This window comes from Leptopilina heterotoma, unplaced genomic scaffold (assembly GCF_015476425.1).
Source record: "Leptopilina heterotoma isolate Lh14 unplaced genomic scaffold, ASM1547642v1 Lhet_206, whole genome shotgun sequence".
Classification (NCBI taxonomy): Eukaryota; Metazoa; Arthropoda; class Insecta; order Hymenoptera; family Figitidae; genus Leptopilina; species Leptopilina heterotoma.
This window is the reverse complement of record NW_025110922.1, coordinates 1680856-1698182: the sequence shown is the minus strand read 5'-3', so window position 1 is coordinate 1698182 and position 17327 is coordinate 1680856. Positions and strand designations below refer to the sequence as shown.

Sequence of the window (17327 nt, the reverse complement as noted above, 5' to 3'; positions counted from 1 at the left end):
TTTTTTTTGAGAATTTCCATTACTTTAAATCGGCTAATTACTAGAGATCAAAGAACTATTCACAAAAATTATAATAAAATTCTTCAAAACGATTCAATTATTTAAACAATAAACTTTTCATAGGTATTAAATTATTTTAGAATAGCATTTTCAAAAAGATCAATTATTTAACAAAATTTTTATACAAATTTTTCACAAATAATTCAATTATACTTTCGCTAATAATAAACATTTTTCATAGACACACTAAAAAAAAAGTTTAAAAATAGTAAAATAATGTTCACAATCTTCATATACATTCAGCAAATTGATTTATTTATTCCGGTCGTAAAAATCGATCTATATTCTCCTTTTTGCAATTGTACTCCGAAGGACATTGTCCTCCTGTACCGTATTCTATCGCTTTTCGAAAATCTGCCATTTTTCTCTCATATTTTTCGTTCAATTTCGAAGTTCTAGAAAGAAAAATAAATTTTGTCAATAATTTTTTGCTTTAGTGGAGATTAATGTATTTTCTAAAAATAAAATACAATTTTTATATAAAATTATATAGTGAATTAAAAATTAAATAAAAACTTACTGAGGCATTAATTTCATAGCTTGTAAAATCATTTCAGCAGCTCCTAAATATTCTTTTGCGGTTTGTGGAACTTCACAAGCTGCTCGATACAAACAGGTGTCGCCAATTAGAAAACCAACAGCTAAAGCAACTTCTCCCTCTGATACCATATCTAATTTGGAAAAAATTACAATTTATCAAATAATTAATATTCAATAATTTATTTGGAATCGTTCACAATTATTACTTAACGAAAATTTGGAAAATTCAAAATCTCCCGCCCCTTTTTTGCAAATCTCTGAACCCCCCCAACCCCAACAGGCCTGTGACGTAACATGTGAATGATCCCTTATAGTAATCAATTAATCATTAAATTCAATTCAATTACCTTCCTCTAAACCACGAGCATTGACATTATTATTGAAATTATTATGTCCCCCTAAATATCCAGCACCATAAACGACAGCCTTTAGAACTAGTAGAAGCAATAAACTTGAAAGATTTAAGTTGAGAACCTAAAATTAATTTTTGTCAAATCGTGAAAATTTTTGTCGATTATTCTTATAATTAACTATTTAATATGATAAACATTGCAATTTTTTAATATATCTACATAATATTATTTTAATTGTGGTAAAATTAGTTCCATTTAGCGATGTCTAGAAAAAGTTTTGCATCAGTCATAGAAAGTGTGCATTACGCGTAAGTCTGTCTCACTCTAACTCATGGGCTGCCATTGGCAATGTGCGCGCGCTTCCATTGCTCGTCAGTCGGCAACAGTCCTTTCCGTCGGTCACATGTACCGTTTTTTCATAATATTTAAGTCAAATATTAAAGTTTTTAGTAATCATAGTGAATTATTGATCGGGATTGTGAATCGAACAAGTGATAATAAGTATTTTATGCAATCGTTACTGCGCTACATTCGTGTTCAAGGTGTTCAACAATCGGGTAACATAACCTCAAAATGTTTGACAAAAGTAGTTTTGTCCGCTCGGTCCGCTCCGTAATAACTGTCTTTTATATCATTCGAAAAGTTTGTAATCGTAGTAAATTATTGATCGGGTTTAAGCAATTGATTCGGGTAAATAATTTAGTAAGTGCGGTAAATGTCTTTTGAGCGTAATAAGTGTTAAATATGAGTAAAATTGATAATTCACAATCGGAGTTCGGACAAGATAATAAAAAATTTGAGATGATAGATAAATTTGACCGGGTGCGTAACAAATAATTTATATTTACTATCGCTTGAAACGTAAAATTTTCGTTAATCGTCGTGTATTATTTATCGGGAAATAACAAAGTGAATCGAAAAAGTGTGATAGTGAGTGCTATGGATCTCAAACAAGGATTAAATACTCATTCAAAATCTCCAACGACCAATCGGACAAAGGAACGCAAAATTACTCAACAATAAAGGTAATTTAAATTGAAGTTTACATCCCTTTCGTTTACACTAGTTCTGAAAAGTGCTAAAAGAGGGTGAATGACAAAAGCGTTTACGAAGTTGAAGTCCAAGACGTTGATCAACGAAAAAGGTTTTTTAATTTATTCAAATATTATATTTTTGTAAAATATACAACAACTATTATTATTAATATATAAATAAAACTCCCTTTTTAATACATTTTTTTGACAGTATTGTTGCTTTATTCTTTTTTTCTATTAATTAACACTTATTAAAAAAACTTTTTTCGTTGATAAACGTTGTGGACTTCAACTTGGTAGCGTTTTCTGTCGAATTCAGTCGTCAGTCCTTCTATTTTCGGTGTTGAAACTTGGAAAATTAGTCGGAAAATATTTTCTTCTGTGTGCTTGGTGCAATATTTCACTACATTGTGTATAATTTTAAATTAATTATATATATATTAAAGAATAAATTATCTCTCCAAAATAGATTATTCGTTACAAACGTAAATAAATAAACATAAAAAGTTATTTATTTCCAAAAAAATTTTACCTGACTTGTCGATGCGGATCTTTGAACCAATTCTTTTGCAATATCAACTAACATCGTTCCGGCTGCATTTTTTCTATCCCGTTCGATATTTATCTCCCAATTGCTCATTGCAAGAACACTACTGATTATTATTGGAAAAATTACCAAATATTTTATATATATCGTCATAGTTTAAAGAAAGAAAACTTGTAAATTTTTTTATTTTATTTATTTTTTTTTGTTCTTTTGAAGATGATTGACACAGTGCAAATTGAAGAATAAAAGTCTTAAGGACGTGTCGTCATATTTAAGGTGACTTTGAATACAGTAAAACGCATTCATGTGCATCAAACGGTGGATTGTTTTTTCTTGGTTTTCTCTATTGTGACGACTAAGCATGTAATGATTTATATTAACAACTCTCATTGTTATAACGTGTGTGTCTCGTGCACAAAAATAATTTTCTGAATTTAACGGAAAAAAGTGGTGAAAGTCTGTCATTTAAATTATAACTTTTACTTTCGTACAATTAATGTGTGCAATAATTGAAAAGCAAAATCACTTTTATCGATATTACATTGTAAAAAGAAGGATATAAATATGGAAATGAATAATTTGATGATGTAAGGATAATTTGTTTCACTACAATAATTATAGGAAAGATTTATAAAAAAAATTAATAAATTCGTTCAATCGAGTGTTCAAATCTTTGGGAAAATTTGGAATTCTGGATTTTTTTTAGCAGTGCATTTTAAGAATACATAAATAATTAAACGTGGGTAAATTTCACATTTATAATCAACGATTGGAAGAAAAAAAATCATTTTACAGAAAAAATTATAATATTTTTTGTTTTCAAATATTTTTTGTTAAATATAAGTCAATGAAGAAATATCGCAAAAATTTTTTATAGGACAAAAATTTGAGTAGAAAATATTTTTTCTTCTAAATTATTGATTATGAACGTATTGAGAACTTCACCAGCGAATGAGTGAAGTAGCTTATTCAATATTGAAATACTATATCGATCAAGGAATCAATAAATATGTCTTTTCTTTCAAATTTTCTAAATTCTAGACTGAGACAAAATTTTTTTTTAATAAAAAATTATGTAGTCAGTTAAAAAAATACCTTTGAATTAAACATATTTTATAATTGAATTAAACGTTATTTTTATTGAATAAAACTTATTGTGTATTGAATCAAAATTATATTTAATTCAAAAATAATTTTTGACTTATAACAAAGACAATTATGATTCATTTAAATATATTTTTTTCTTAGTGTACTTTCTTTATATGCCCTTCAAATTTTGAACGTTTAAATGAACGTTAATTTTATTTTTAAAAAATGTCCCTGAATTTATCGTCGACGCTTAGCGTGGAAAATTATTATTGGGCATTTTAGATATGAAAATGGCTCTAATTTCACTTTTTTATTCAATTTGGGAATTAAAAAGCCACCAGGACAAATTTTTAATATAAAACCTTTAAAACAATTGTTTCACTTTTTCGATTTTGTAGAAAAAAAATTGTTTTTGATTTTCAATGTCAACGCTAACTTCAGGAATCTAAAGAATATTTTTTCTTTATATTATAGAAAAATTAATAGTTAACAAAATAGGTTTTGAATTAAAAAATTAAAATTTTTTTATTCAGTATAGTAATTTTTGAAAATACTTATTTTAAAAGAAAAAACTTTTTTTTTCATTTGAACCTTCAAAACTTTAGGAAAATTTTCCTCTATAATTTCTAAAGCTAAATCAGTCAATTTAACTAATTTAGATTTATGTCCATATAGTTGGCATTTGCGCTAAATGTCGAAAACTAATTTTTAGTATTTTTAGTCATAAAATTATCACTAATTTCACCTCTTTCAGTACCTAAGAAATTAAAAATTTTTTAAGATTAATTTTTTAACCAATCTGAATCATTCAATCTTTTAATCATTCAATCTTTCAATCATTCAATCTTTCAATCTTAATCTCTCAATCATTCAATCTTTCAATCTCTCAATCTCAGTCTCTCAATCTCACAATCTCAATCTCTCAATCCCAATCTCTCAATCATTCAATCTTTTAATTCCAATCTCTCAATCTCAATATTAATCTCTATATTAATCTCAATATAAATTTCAATCTCGGTAAACTGCCATAAGGCAGTTCTGCACAACTGCCGTAAAAAGACTTTTTATGGCAGCTAACTGGCTTAAAATAGTATATTGTGCAATAAGTACAGAAAGAAGCTTTTTTCCGACAAGTGCAAAGTTTGCTGCTCCGAGCGAAGCGAGGGCAGTAATTTGCACGAAGTCGGAAAATCTTCTTTCGTACGTGTTGCACACAGTACTTTGTGCAACACCTGTTTACCGAAAAAAGTAATTTTTATACTTTTCTAATCAATAAATATAGTTTTATGTTGATTATAGTGTATATTATACTGTTTACAGAAAAGTGTGCAGGAAAGTACACTTTCCTGCACAATGTGCGGAAAAGTAATCAAAAGTGTACAGGAAAGTACACTTTCCTGCACAGTGTGCGGAAAAGTAATCAAAAGTGTGCAGGAAAGTACAGTTTCCTGCACAGTGTGCGGAAAAGTAATTAAAAGTGTGCAGGAAAGTACACTTTCCTGCACACTTTTAAATGTGCAGAAATTGACCACTTTGTGCTGCATTTATGTTAAAGAAAAGTAGCTCTTTTCCAGCAGGTGTTGCACAAAGACTTTTTCTCCAACACTTGCTCTGAAAGGAGTACTTTTCTTGGTAGAAAAGTGTGGCGAAAGTAGAACTTTTCTCAACTGCTCTGAAGAGCGTGGCGAAAGTAAATCATGAATTTATTCTTTTTTCTTGTTCTTTGACCGAGATTTATTTTGTATCTAACTTCTTCCTCACTCAAAACATTCGTCTTTTATTATATTAAACATAAAAACATTTTAAATTAAAATTATACGAAACTCACGAAGAAACCTTTCCTCGCAAGGCGTTGGAGAAAACGTAGTGCACAACTCGTGGTGAAAGAATGATTTTTCTCGAGTGATTGCTGCTCTCGCTACGCTCGAGCCGCAAACTTCACTCTCGAAAAATCACACTTTCGCCACTAGTTGTACAATGTACTATTACGGCAGTTAGCTGACATAAAAAGTCTTTTTACGGCAGTTGTCCAGAACTGCTTGAAAAAGTGCTACTTTATTTGCCCAAAACAGGTCCCAAAAAGACACTTTTTCATGTCTATGGCGAAAAAATATTTTGTTCAACACCTGCTGGAAAAGAGATACTTTTCTTTAACATAAATTTTAATTACTTTTCCGCACACTGTGCAGGAAACTGTACTTTCCTGCACACTTTTGATTACTTTTCCGCACGCTGTGCAGGAAAGTGTACTTTCCTGCACACTTTTCTGCAAACAGTATAATCAACATAAAACTATATTTATTGATTAGAAAAGTATAAAAATTACTTTTTCGGTAAACAGGTTTTGCACAAAGTACTGTGTGCAACACGTACGAAAGAAGATTTTCCGACTTCGTGCAAACTGCTCCCATCGCTTCGCTCGGAGCAGCAAACTTTGCACTCGTCGGAAAACAGCTTCTTTCTGTACTTGTTGCACAATATACTATTTTGCTTTTATATTAGTTATAGTTATGTTTAAATGTTGTCAAAAAATACCGTTCATTTAAACGGTCAGAACTTTTTTGGATCATATACTACATTATTTTCACGAAAAACACTGAAAAAATCAGGTCTCACATTGAGCTGGAAACTTTGATTGAAACTTTTTTTTAAAAATAATGCAGCACTTTTCAGATGGTGTTATTTTAACACATTTTTTGTGTTATTTTAACCCCATTTAAAATGTATATTAATTTAACACTTTCTAGCGTTAATTTAACACACTCTAGTGTTATTTTAACTCCAATGAAGTGTTAAATCACACAGTGTCGGTTAAAAATGTTGCGTGTTGTTTTAACACTACTTTTAGTGTTAAAATAACACTTCTTTTTTCCTGTGTGCACACTTTTAACTACTTTGCTGCTCTCTAAATCTGAGTCAGTGAAATTCCACTAAAAATCAGTGAAATTTGACTGAGAATCAGTGACTCTATTCTCGCGATTTGAATCAGTGATTTGAATCCGTCGAATTTCACTGAAAATCAGTTAAAAATAACTGAAATTTCAGTCATTTTCCACTGATTCGCCAATTAAAAAACTACTAAAAATTTCTGTCACACATATTGAAAATTTCAGTTATTTTTTAATTGACTGAAATTTCAATCATTTTTAACTGATCTTCAGTGAAATTTCACTGAGTCAAATCGCGAGAATAGAGTCACTGATTCTCAGTCAAATTTCACTGATTCAGTTTTAGAGAGTATACTTTTTTTATACAGTATATAATATACACTATAATCAATATAAAATTACATACATTCATTAAAACAGTATAAAAATGACGTTTTTGGTAAACAGGTGTTACCAAAGCATTGTGTACGCCTCATATGGAAATTAGATTTCCTGACGAGTTTAATTTAACAAACAAACTCGTCGGAAAACGGCTTCTTTCCGCACTCGGTGTACAATGTACTATTTTTCTCATTTGGTTGTTTCAACCAAAGTTTGGTTACAACAACCAACATTTATATTTTGATAAAAAAGAAAACTGCTTGATTAAATATCAATTATCAACCAAACGTTTTCTGTTAATACTAAACTTTTTTTCTCAGTGTATAAAAGGCTCAAAATAATAACAGTGCTTAAATTAATTCAGTAAATTTAATGTTATATTAAAACTATAAATACGACGTTCAAAAAAAATTATAATATAATATGATTCTTACATTAAAGTGTTTAGATATAGCATATTTCGTAACGAGTGCGAGCAGTTGCCAATTTTTGAATGAGCACTTTTGTGGAACGAACAGTTTGTTCCAAAAAAAGTGCTCGTTCAAAAATTGGCAACTCCTCGCACTAGTTACGAACGATATTTTTCATAACAAGGTGCAAAAAAAGTGCCGCTTTTAGCACCGCGTTATGAAAAATATATTTTTGATTTGTCTGCAGGGGAAAAATGATATTTAGTGAGGTGTATGAAGTTGGCGTCGACGCTTAGCGTGGCAAATTATTATCTTTTCAGAGATAAAAATTTCACTAATTTAACTTCTTCTATTCGACTATAGAGTTAAATTATTTTTTTTGGCACTTTTATAATACAAAATTTGCGAAAAGATGATTTTTTTTTCAATTTTGCGAAGAAAAACTTTCTTCGACGCTCAGCGTCGACGCCAATTCAAGGTGCTGCCATTTGGTCCCTGAAGTTGACGTAGACGCTCAGCATCGAAAACTATTTTTTTCTTATTTTAGTCATAAAATTTTAACTAATTTCACTTCCTTCAATAATCTAAGAAAATTTTGAAAGTACTTCTTAACCTCAAACCTTGGGAAAAAGTTTCATCGTGAAAAACATGTTTTTCGATGCTCAGCGTCGACGCTAACTTCAGGGACCTCTGCCATTTATGTATTATATGGAAATAACTATTTCTAATGATATTCATGCATTACGTATTATTTTAGAGTGCAATATTTACAAGTGCTCTCGGGAATTTTGACTACTATTTAACTTAATTTGGTTTTTTGTTTAAAAAAAATAATTTTTTCTCTTTATAACGATACATGAACGTCAGTGACACTCACAACGTTTATGATCAACGATTAAAAAAAATAGTGCATTGTGCACCTAGTGCGAAAAAGAGCCGTTTTTCTCACGGTGTGCAGATTGTACTTTCTGTAACACCTGTTTGGCAAAAACGGTATTTTTATACTGTATTAATAAATACATGTAATTTTATGTTAATTATAGTGTATTTATTATGATGAATACAGAAAAGTATGCAGAAAAATTTACTATTTTTCTGATAGTGTGCAGAAATTAACAACTTTGTGCTGTATTTATAATTTTATATTAAAGAAAACTGACACAAAAATTCTATTAACAAATAGTAAAATTTTTAAAAATTTCATATGGACGACTTTTCTCTTTTTTGATTAGTAAAATATTACTAGTTTGTTTAGGTAGAATTTAACTAATTTCTAGTCATCTAATTAATTAAATGAATAAGTGATTTAGTGAAACTGTTTTATCAACTTTTAATAAAAGAGTTCTACTAATTGTTAGTAGAATAATTACTATATCATTTGGTTGACGACTTTTCATCATTTTATTAGTAATTTTCTACTAAATTCAGATTTATAGAATACTAATTAAATTATTAGTAATGAAATTAGTATTCAATTAATTTTCTTAATTTAATTAATTAGTAATACGTTAGCATCTATACTTATAAACAAAAGCTGCAATTATAAAATAATTGCATAATAGTATCTATCATATTATCTTCTAAACTTATGAACCATGTGAACATATTAATCTTAGTGCAGTATTTACAAGTGCTCCTGATCATTTTAACTTATTATTTTAATTTATTAGTATATTTTGTTTTTAAAAATATTCTTGTTTTTTAATAATATTTTGTTATAGTTGCAAAATTATTTTATTACTTATGTAATAAAATAATAAGATTTCTTTTAGGTGAAAGGAATCTTATAAGCGACAAAGAATTATAGGTTATGTTTAGGAAAGTTTTTGCTTAATTTAAGATTCATTTTTAATAATCTAAAGTTAAAAACAACTTTTATTAACTATTTTATATACTAAATAATAAATACAAATTGTTTTTAACTTCGGTTATTGAAAAATGAATCTTAAATTAAGCAAAAACTTTTGTAAACATAACCTATAATTTTTTGTCTCGTAAGGTCCATTTCACCGAAAAGCTGTAGAACTTTAGGGATACGTTATTCAAAAATTTTAAATAATTGTGCAATATTTGTGACGCGCTCCCAAGAAAGGTACCTAAGAAGCAAACGAATTATAGGTTGGGTTCGAGTTAGATTTATCTTGATTAAAAGTTCATTTTTAATTATTTGAATTTGAAACCAATATTCATTGAATATTTTGAATATAATGAAGACTTGAAGACCAACAATTTTTAATTAATAATTGATTTTCTTTCTGTATTTTTACTCAAAAAATTTAAAACATAACCTCAAATTTTTTGCTTCTTAGGTACCTTTCTTGGGAGCGCGTCACATTTAATTTTATTAAATATAGTACGCATAATTACTTATTCTAATGATTATTCTAAAAAATGGATAAAAATATCCATCGTATTTTGTATTACTAATATTTTATAAACTATATAAGTGCTCTCTTATACTCAAATTTTATTATTGAAAAAATTCTTTTCTGTAAATTAAACTTTATGTATAAGGGAAATTATTATTTTTTAAGCAGTTAATTTGTTCTTCTTGATTTATATATTGCAAATATTTTTTCATTTTTTCTGCATAAAGTTTCATAAAGAGAAAAAGATTTTCAATAATTATATATTAGTGCGTAATATAATAAGTGCGTGTGACTTAATCGCTAAATTTGAATTTGTAAATTTAATATTTACTAATTTGAATTAGTGACTGACTTTTTGCCTTTGAATTCATAAAGTTTACTAGTTAATTAGTAGGGATTACTCTTTATTAGTAAACTTTACTAATTCAAATTTAGAGAGTAAACGAAATCTTATACTTAAAAAAGTGATATATACTTTTGTGCATTTTGAATTATTATACTAATATTAATACTAATTATACAACTATAGTATTAAAATAATTATTAACAAATTAAAAAACAAAATTCTTTCTAATTCGAAAAATATTTATATTTTTAAATTTGCCTTTGTTTACTTTTCTGGTTTTCTAATACTGTTCGAATTATTTTTCTTATAAATTAAGAGGACATTTCTTTAAAATTAGAGAGAATATTCTTTCATTCCAATTAAAATCATTTCTCGCTATATTTATTAAGATATTAATTTAAAGATAAATTAAGTAATTTCTTTCTTTATGCAATTGAGATTATTTTAAGAATCGCATATTTTATTATACTTTTTTAATTAAATATCCTTTCAATTAAGTTTGAAAATTACACTTATAATGGAAAAAACTGCGACTCAATGTGAAGAGAAAAATTGTCTTAATTGTAAAAAAAATACTTTGGTGATTATAATAAATATTTTGCGGTGTAAAATAGATCTGAATGAATATTCTCCTAATTGAGAATTTTTGAACGTTTGAAATTATACTAGCGGTGTTACTTAAACTATATTATTTATTTATTTAGACATTTGTAAACTAACCAAAATATTTAGTTAAAAATTTCTTATAATCTAAACCCCCGATTTTTTTATTTGAAAAATTTTTATGCAATAAATTCATAAGAGTATAAGTAAAAATTTATGTATAACTTAATTTTCACAGAATGTCTTTTTATATAAAAATAAAGAATTATATATAAAAATTTATAAAATTTTCTCTTGAAATTTATAAATATATTACTTATACATATAAGAGAAATATTTTTGAATGAATAGTTAAATTACTACATAACTATATTTAAACAAAATATTTCTATTAGTTTTACAAGTATATAGGAGAGTTTTTAGTAACTCATCCAGAATCTTAAAATTAAAAACTATAAACTAATTAAAGTAATAAAAAAATTATTTTAAAAAGTAATAAGTGTGCAAAATATGTAACTTTCATATTTAAAGAAAATTTTTTTATAGTAAATACAAATAATAATAAATTATTAAATTACAATTATAATAGTACATTTTTCAGATTATTTGTTCTTTGATAAAGAGTTTTTCAATTTAAAATTTTTTAAATACAAAGATTTTAAATAAAAAAATATTTATATCGAATAAAGCATTTTCTTTATATGATTTTGCACACATATATTAAATTTTCGCTATAATGTAATAAATTTTTATTAAGATTACTCTATGTCTCTAAAGTTCTGAATTCGTTCAATTCGTCCAAATGAAGGAAATTTATTTATTTTCTCTTCAAATTCAAAATTTATTATAATAATATATTTTGTCAAGAATATAAAAAGAAGAAATTGAAAAGATTTTAAAGGTTTAACTACGTCATTGTTTTTTTATTGTGGATATTAATTTTTGAAAATATATAAATATTTCATTAATTATAATTTCATTAATTATAATAATATATAATATTTCTATATATTTAGATATTTTATTTATATACAAAATTTCATTCTTTTGAACGTTCAGAACTTACATAGGTCCTATATTATTCTAGCAGTGCTCTTATAACTATACTTTTTAGTGCATTTCTTAATGTGTAGAAAACATATATTTCGCTTTATGTTTGCATATATTGAAATTAAAAAATTAGTGAAAATATAACTACTAATTAAAATTGCGAGTATAAAAAAGTGATTAAAAGAGAGAAATATGTGTAGTTGAACTTATAAAATCAAAAAATGATAATGAAATAAAAGTTATGTAGAAAATATTATTGTGCAATTACATATAAAGATATTACTTTACAATATACAAATTGTAAAAAAAATTATTTGCTCTCTAAACTTGAATTAGTAAAAATTTTTACTAATTTGAATTAGTGACTGACTTTTTGCTTTTGAATTAGTAAACTTCACTGATAAATAGTAATTTTTACTAATTTATTAGTAAAATTTACTAATTCAAAAGCAAAAAGTCAGTCACTAATTCGAATTAGTAAACATTTTTACTAATTCAAATTTAGAGAGTGATTCAAATAACCGATTACTATATTGGTTATTATCAAATTAGTATTTACTCGAATCAAATAAATATTTTATTTAAGTCATATAAATTGTATGTTTAAACCAATAATTTTAGTATTTGAAAAAAATATGAATTGAACCATTTAATTGAATTAAAGAAAAATTATTTGATTCAAGAAAATATTTATTTAATAATAGACAAGTAATCGGTTATTTAAATCAAATAATTTTTTTCAGTAATAAAAATTGTATACAATATACGATTTTTATTGTATTATATTCATTTCTTTCGTTCAATAAGTGCATATATACACTTGCAATAATTGAAGATATTTATTATTATTTATTTTGAGTGGAATTTAATTTAATTTCCCTCTCAAAAAAATTTTACGGAGGGGATTTTTTATAGAAAATATAGTTATATACACTGAATAAAAATTTAATTGATTCAAATAACCGATTACTTGATTATTATCAATTAAATATTTACTTGAATCAAATAATATTTATTGGTGTCAATTAAATGGTATTTGAACCAATAATTTCAGTATTTGAAGCAAATATGAATTAAACCATTTAATTGACTCCAATAAATATTATTTGATTCAATTAAATATTTAATTGATAATAGTTAATTAATCGGTTATTTGAATAAAATAAAATTTTTTTTCAGTGTAGTAGTCGTACTATATATTATTAGTTAAAAAGAACGCTTATTTGAAATACGTTTTTTATTCAGTAAAAAGTATTTAAAAGAAGCGCTCTCTTTTTTATTATACCAAACCAATATAATTCAGTCATTCTTATTTCTTTCATTTCCTGATGATTTTTAGCATTTTTACAAAACACTCTCTTCTAATTCTTCTTAATTAATAATGACATTGAAACTTTATCTCATTCTGAGACAATTTCGTCAGATAATAATAATTTTCAATAATTTTCATATTTTCAATAGAAAACATGCAATATTTCTGTATTTCAATTCGTATATTTTTTGAATTATTTTATCCTTGGTTAAATATTATAAGATGTCCATTTCATCATTAGTCATGTATCTGCGAAAAAGATATAAAATTATTACAAACGAATTTATAGTTATAATTTTTTTCAATTGGAAATTTAATTCATTTTCATAAATTTTTTATTTTATTTTTTAGTTTTTCATTTCTTTTTTTATGAAAATAGATTAATGATTTTAATAATTATACACAGATTTGAAGTATATACACTGAAAAAAAGTTTATTTGAATCAAATAAATTTTTTTTTCTCTGTATAATATTTTTTCAAGGGAAAATTTATTGCGTTAAATGAAAATATAATAATAAAAGTTAGTCGGATAAAGTTAATGTTCTTTGAACTAATTCAAACAAGTGTCTAATTTTTTTTTATTTAAAAATAATTTCTCTTAATGTTTTGAATAATGTTCTTTACAATTTAAAAAAGAAATTCTAGTGTTTAAAACATTTTAAATAGGTATTATGGTAATTAACCTGGATAGGCAAAAGCGTAACAAAGAAACACTTTCTAGATTACAGTAATTATAATAGCAAAATTATTTCGAAGCTAAATAAACACTTAAAAAAATGTAATTAAGATTATTTATTGTTATGAATGTTCAAATGAACAAAATTTATTACTTTCTTCTTCAAATTCAAATCTTATTACCATAATTTAGCGTCAAGTATAAAGAAATAAATTGTAAAGTTTTCTAAACGTTAAATTTCAGTTTTTAATTTTCTTAATTGTAATTATTTATGTTACACAAATATTTTATTTATTTGAATGTTCCAAATTTTTGAAGCATTTTTATTACAAGAGTGAGAAAATGATACTTTTTTAGATTAAATAAAAAAAAATTAACATTTAATAAAAAAAACGAAAGAAAAAAGTGAATGTTCCTGAAGATAGCGTCGACGCTCAACGTCCAAAACAATTATTTGGGGTTTTAGAGATAAAAATGGCACTAATTTCCATTATTTAATTCATTTTAGGTCCTATGAAGTTAAAGAAATAATCAGAAAACTTTGAAACAAATTATTTGATTCTTTTCGATTTTGGCCAAAAAAAAAATTCATTTCGACGCTCAGCGACGACGCTAACTTCAGAGATCTAAAAATAAAATTAGAAAATTAAATAAAATTGAAAATAAAATAAAAAATATAATGAAATAAAACAGGTTATTAAAATCGTACCTGTAAATAGAAGATTCAGAAATATTTGATAAATTTATCATTGATATTTAATTGAAATTTGACGTAACATTTGATATTGTGAGAGTGATGACAAAAATGTTTGCTCTGATTGATAAGAGAGCTTTAGAAGTAATGGAAGATTGTTTATGAACGATGTGCACGGTAGCGAAAAATATTGCAAAGTGACAGGATTTAGATAATATTGCGCAGGTCAGAAAGCTATAGACATCTCGTGACTATTACCATAAATGGCCTTGAATAAATAATGAACAAATTGAAAGGACTGCAACAAAGTTTTTATTCTTATTGAGAAAAGCTGATTACAAAAAAGGTAATGGGGGTGCATAAATGATTGTATTTCGATCATAGCCTATTACTTTTATAATGTGTTTTTTTTTATTTCAAGCTCAGCGAACTGCGCTTGTAAACTTGACCGATGAATTTTTAATAATCTCTTCTAACAAGACATATCAACAATTCCACGTTAACAATAACGCGACTTAGCTATCCCATTACTATGAATTATTAATTTACAAAGGGAAAAAACCTTTGACCAATTCGTTGACCTTTCAATTATTCAATAATTTCTAAATTTAGTCATTTTTTCGATATTTTTCAAAATTTGGACTTTTAGTTAATTTATCACTAATTTGATTTATTTATGCAAACAAATTTAGAATTTTAAATAGAAAATTTTAATTTCTTCATTTTCTTGAAGTAATCTATGCATGTACGTTGTATGAAAAATTGTAATGAGACTGAAGTCGGCAAAGTTTTTAAAAATGGAAAATCAAAATTTGAAAACGGAAATTCCATGGAATTTCCGTGGAGATTCCGTGGAAATTATGAAAGTTTTATATGTTTTAATATTATTTTAACACTTCTATTATGATTAGAGTCTAATAATAAGCTTTGTTGTAATTTTTTTGCAAAACTTGAATGAAATACGCATTTTGCAAAAGAATTGCAAAACAAAGCTTATTATTAGATTCTAATCATAATACAAATGTTAAAATAATATTAAAATAAAAAAACTTACAGAATTTCCTTGACTTTTCCCTCATTTCCGGACAAAATTTTTAATTTTTCCCCGACCCTAAAGAATATTCTCATTCACTCTAAAAATCATTAAATACTAAAAAAACTGTTCGGCTGTCAACGAGATTTCCACTGTTTGGGCCAAAAGTGTGTTGAAAAAAATTTTAATGGATTTTTATGAAACTTGGTACCCTAAGGTTTCTGGGGTCGCTGATTACAAATCTGACATCAGTTTTTTGAAATTCAAAATGGCGGATCCAAGATGGCGGAAATTTTTTCAAAATTCGTCGAATTTGCTTAAAACTTGTTACTCGGGGGTTTTAAGGGTCGCTGATTACGAATCTAACATTAGTTTTCAAAAATTCAAAATGGCGGATCCAATATGGTGGACGAAAAAATAAAATAGGAAAATATATGAATAACTTTTTATAAATATGGTAAAAGTGATTGAATCTTGGGTCAATCAATATGTATTTTTAAATACTCTACAATATATAGTTATAATAGTTTAATAGTTAAACAAAAATTTTCAAACAAAAAAGTTGATAAAATGTCATTTTCCACAATTTTTGGTTTTTAAAATACCAATAATTTCGAAATTTATTATCGAATTAGGTTCAAAAATAGGTCAATCAAAGCGTTTTTTGAAGCTCTACAAGTCGGTAACGATAATTTTAAGATTACTTTTACATTTTTCAATAAAATTTCCAAAAAAGTCTTATTTTCCAAAATTTTGAATTTTTAAAAGTTTAATATCTCCGGTTAATATGGACGAAAAATGTTCAATTAGGGCTCAAAAGATGCGTCTAAAAAAACTCTACAAAATTATGGAAAAACATTTATAGGTGTCCTAACATTTTTTTAAAGTTATGGGCAAAAAACGTTTTTTTGCAAAATTAAAAATCCAAAAAAAATTTAGTTAAACTTTATTAATCTATCTCAAAGTACTCTCATTTTATGTCCGCAAGTGAGATCTACAATTTAAAAAAAAATTCAACCCAAAAGCTCTTCATAATTTCGAGATATTTATGAAAATGTGATGTTTACACACACACACACACATACGGAATGACATTTTTTAAAAATGTCATTTTTGAACTCCTGAGGTCAAATAACATAAAGATATGTCAAAAAATCGAACTCGAAAAATTTCGGTATTACAATACTTCCTCTATGAGAAAGTAAAATTAATTATATGAGGCATTTCACGTCAGAAATATCACGATTTGCAAAGGGTTTGCCGATTTTTGCAAAACTTCGTGGGATTATAGTTCTTTATAAGAGACTTTTTTCCCCTAAATTTAAAAATAAAAATTCAAAATTGTTGAAGATACGCCATTTTGAATTTTAATATTAATTTTATAAAATTTTGAATATCTCGGAATATTGTTTATGGATTTTTACGAAATTTACACATCTTTCAGGTAAAAGTATGTACTTTAAAATTCAAATAAAGTTAATAAAAAAAAAATAATTTTTAAATAAAAAAATTGAAAAAAGTTTTTTTAAACAATCTTTTGTTTATTTACTCCTCTTTGAGAAAAATGTTATTAACATATTTGGATTCCTTATGAATTCACCTTTAATTTCATAAAAAAAAATTGATGGAGACTCAACTGGTTCCGGAGATATTAAAGTTTTTGTAAAAAAAAGCGTCGCCGCGCTATAGCACCATACTGCACAAGTCGCGTAGTACGTTACCGTAGTCGTGCATTGCTGCTGCAACTATGACTATTTTTTACAAAAACTTTAATATTTCCGGAACTAGTTGAGTCTCCATCAATTTTTTTGATGAAATTAAAGGTGAATTCATAAGGAATCCAAATATGTTAATAACATTTTTCTCAGAGAGGAGTAAATAAACAAAAAATTGTTTAAAAAAACTTTTTTCAATTTTTTTATTTAAAAATTATTTTTTTT

General features: G+C 25.8%; 1 protein-coding gene across 2 annotated transcripts; it reads right to left on the bottom strand.

Moving 5' to 3' along the window:
* Window positions 1-251: 251 nt before the first annotated feature.
* LOC122501288 lies at window positions 252-13094 on the bottom strand. Of its 2 annotated transcripts, XM_043610638.1 has the most exons (5): window positions 12956-13094; window positions 2520-2640; window positions 948-1074; window positions 581-731; window positions 252-455 (listed from the first exon to the last, which is right to left on the bottom strand). In XM_043610638.1, exons 2-5 carry the CDS (start codon window positions 2625-2627, stop codon window positions 317-319), a joined length of 525 nt encoding a protein of 174 aa, XP_043466573.1. In that variant the 5' UTR covers window positions 2628-2640; window positions 12956-13094; the 3' UTR covers window positions 252-316. The 2 variants fall into 2 exon arrangements, with proteins under 2 accessions (XP_043466573.1, XP_043466572.1); XM_043610637.1 differs by lacking the exon at window positions 12956-13094 and having other exon boundaries at window positions 253-455; window positions 2520-3072.
* Window positions 13095-17327: the final 4233 nt, after the last annotated feature.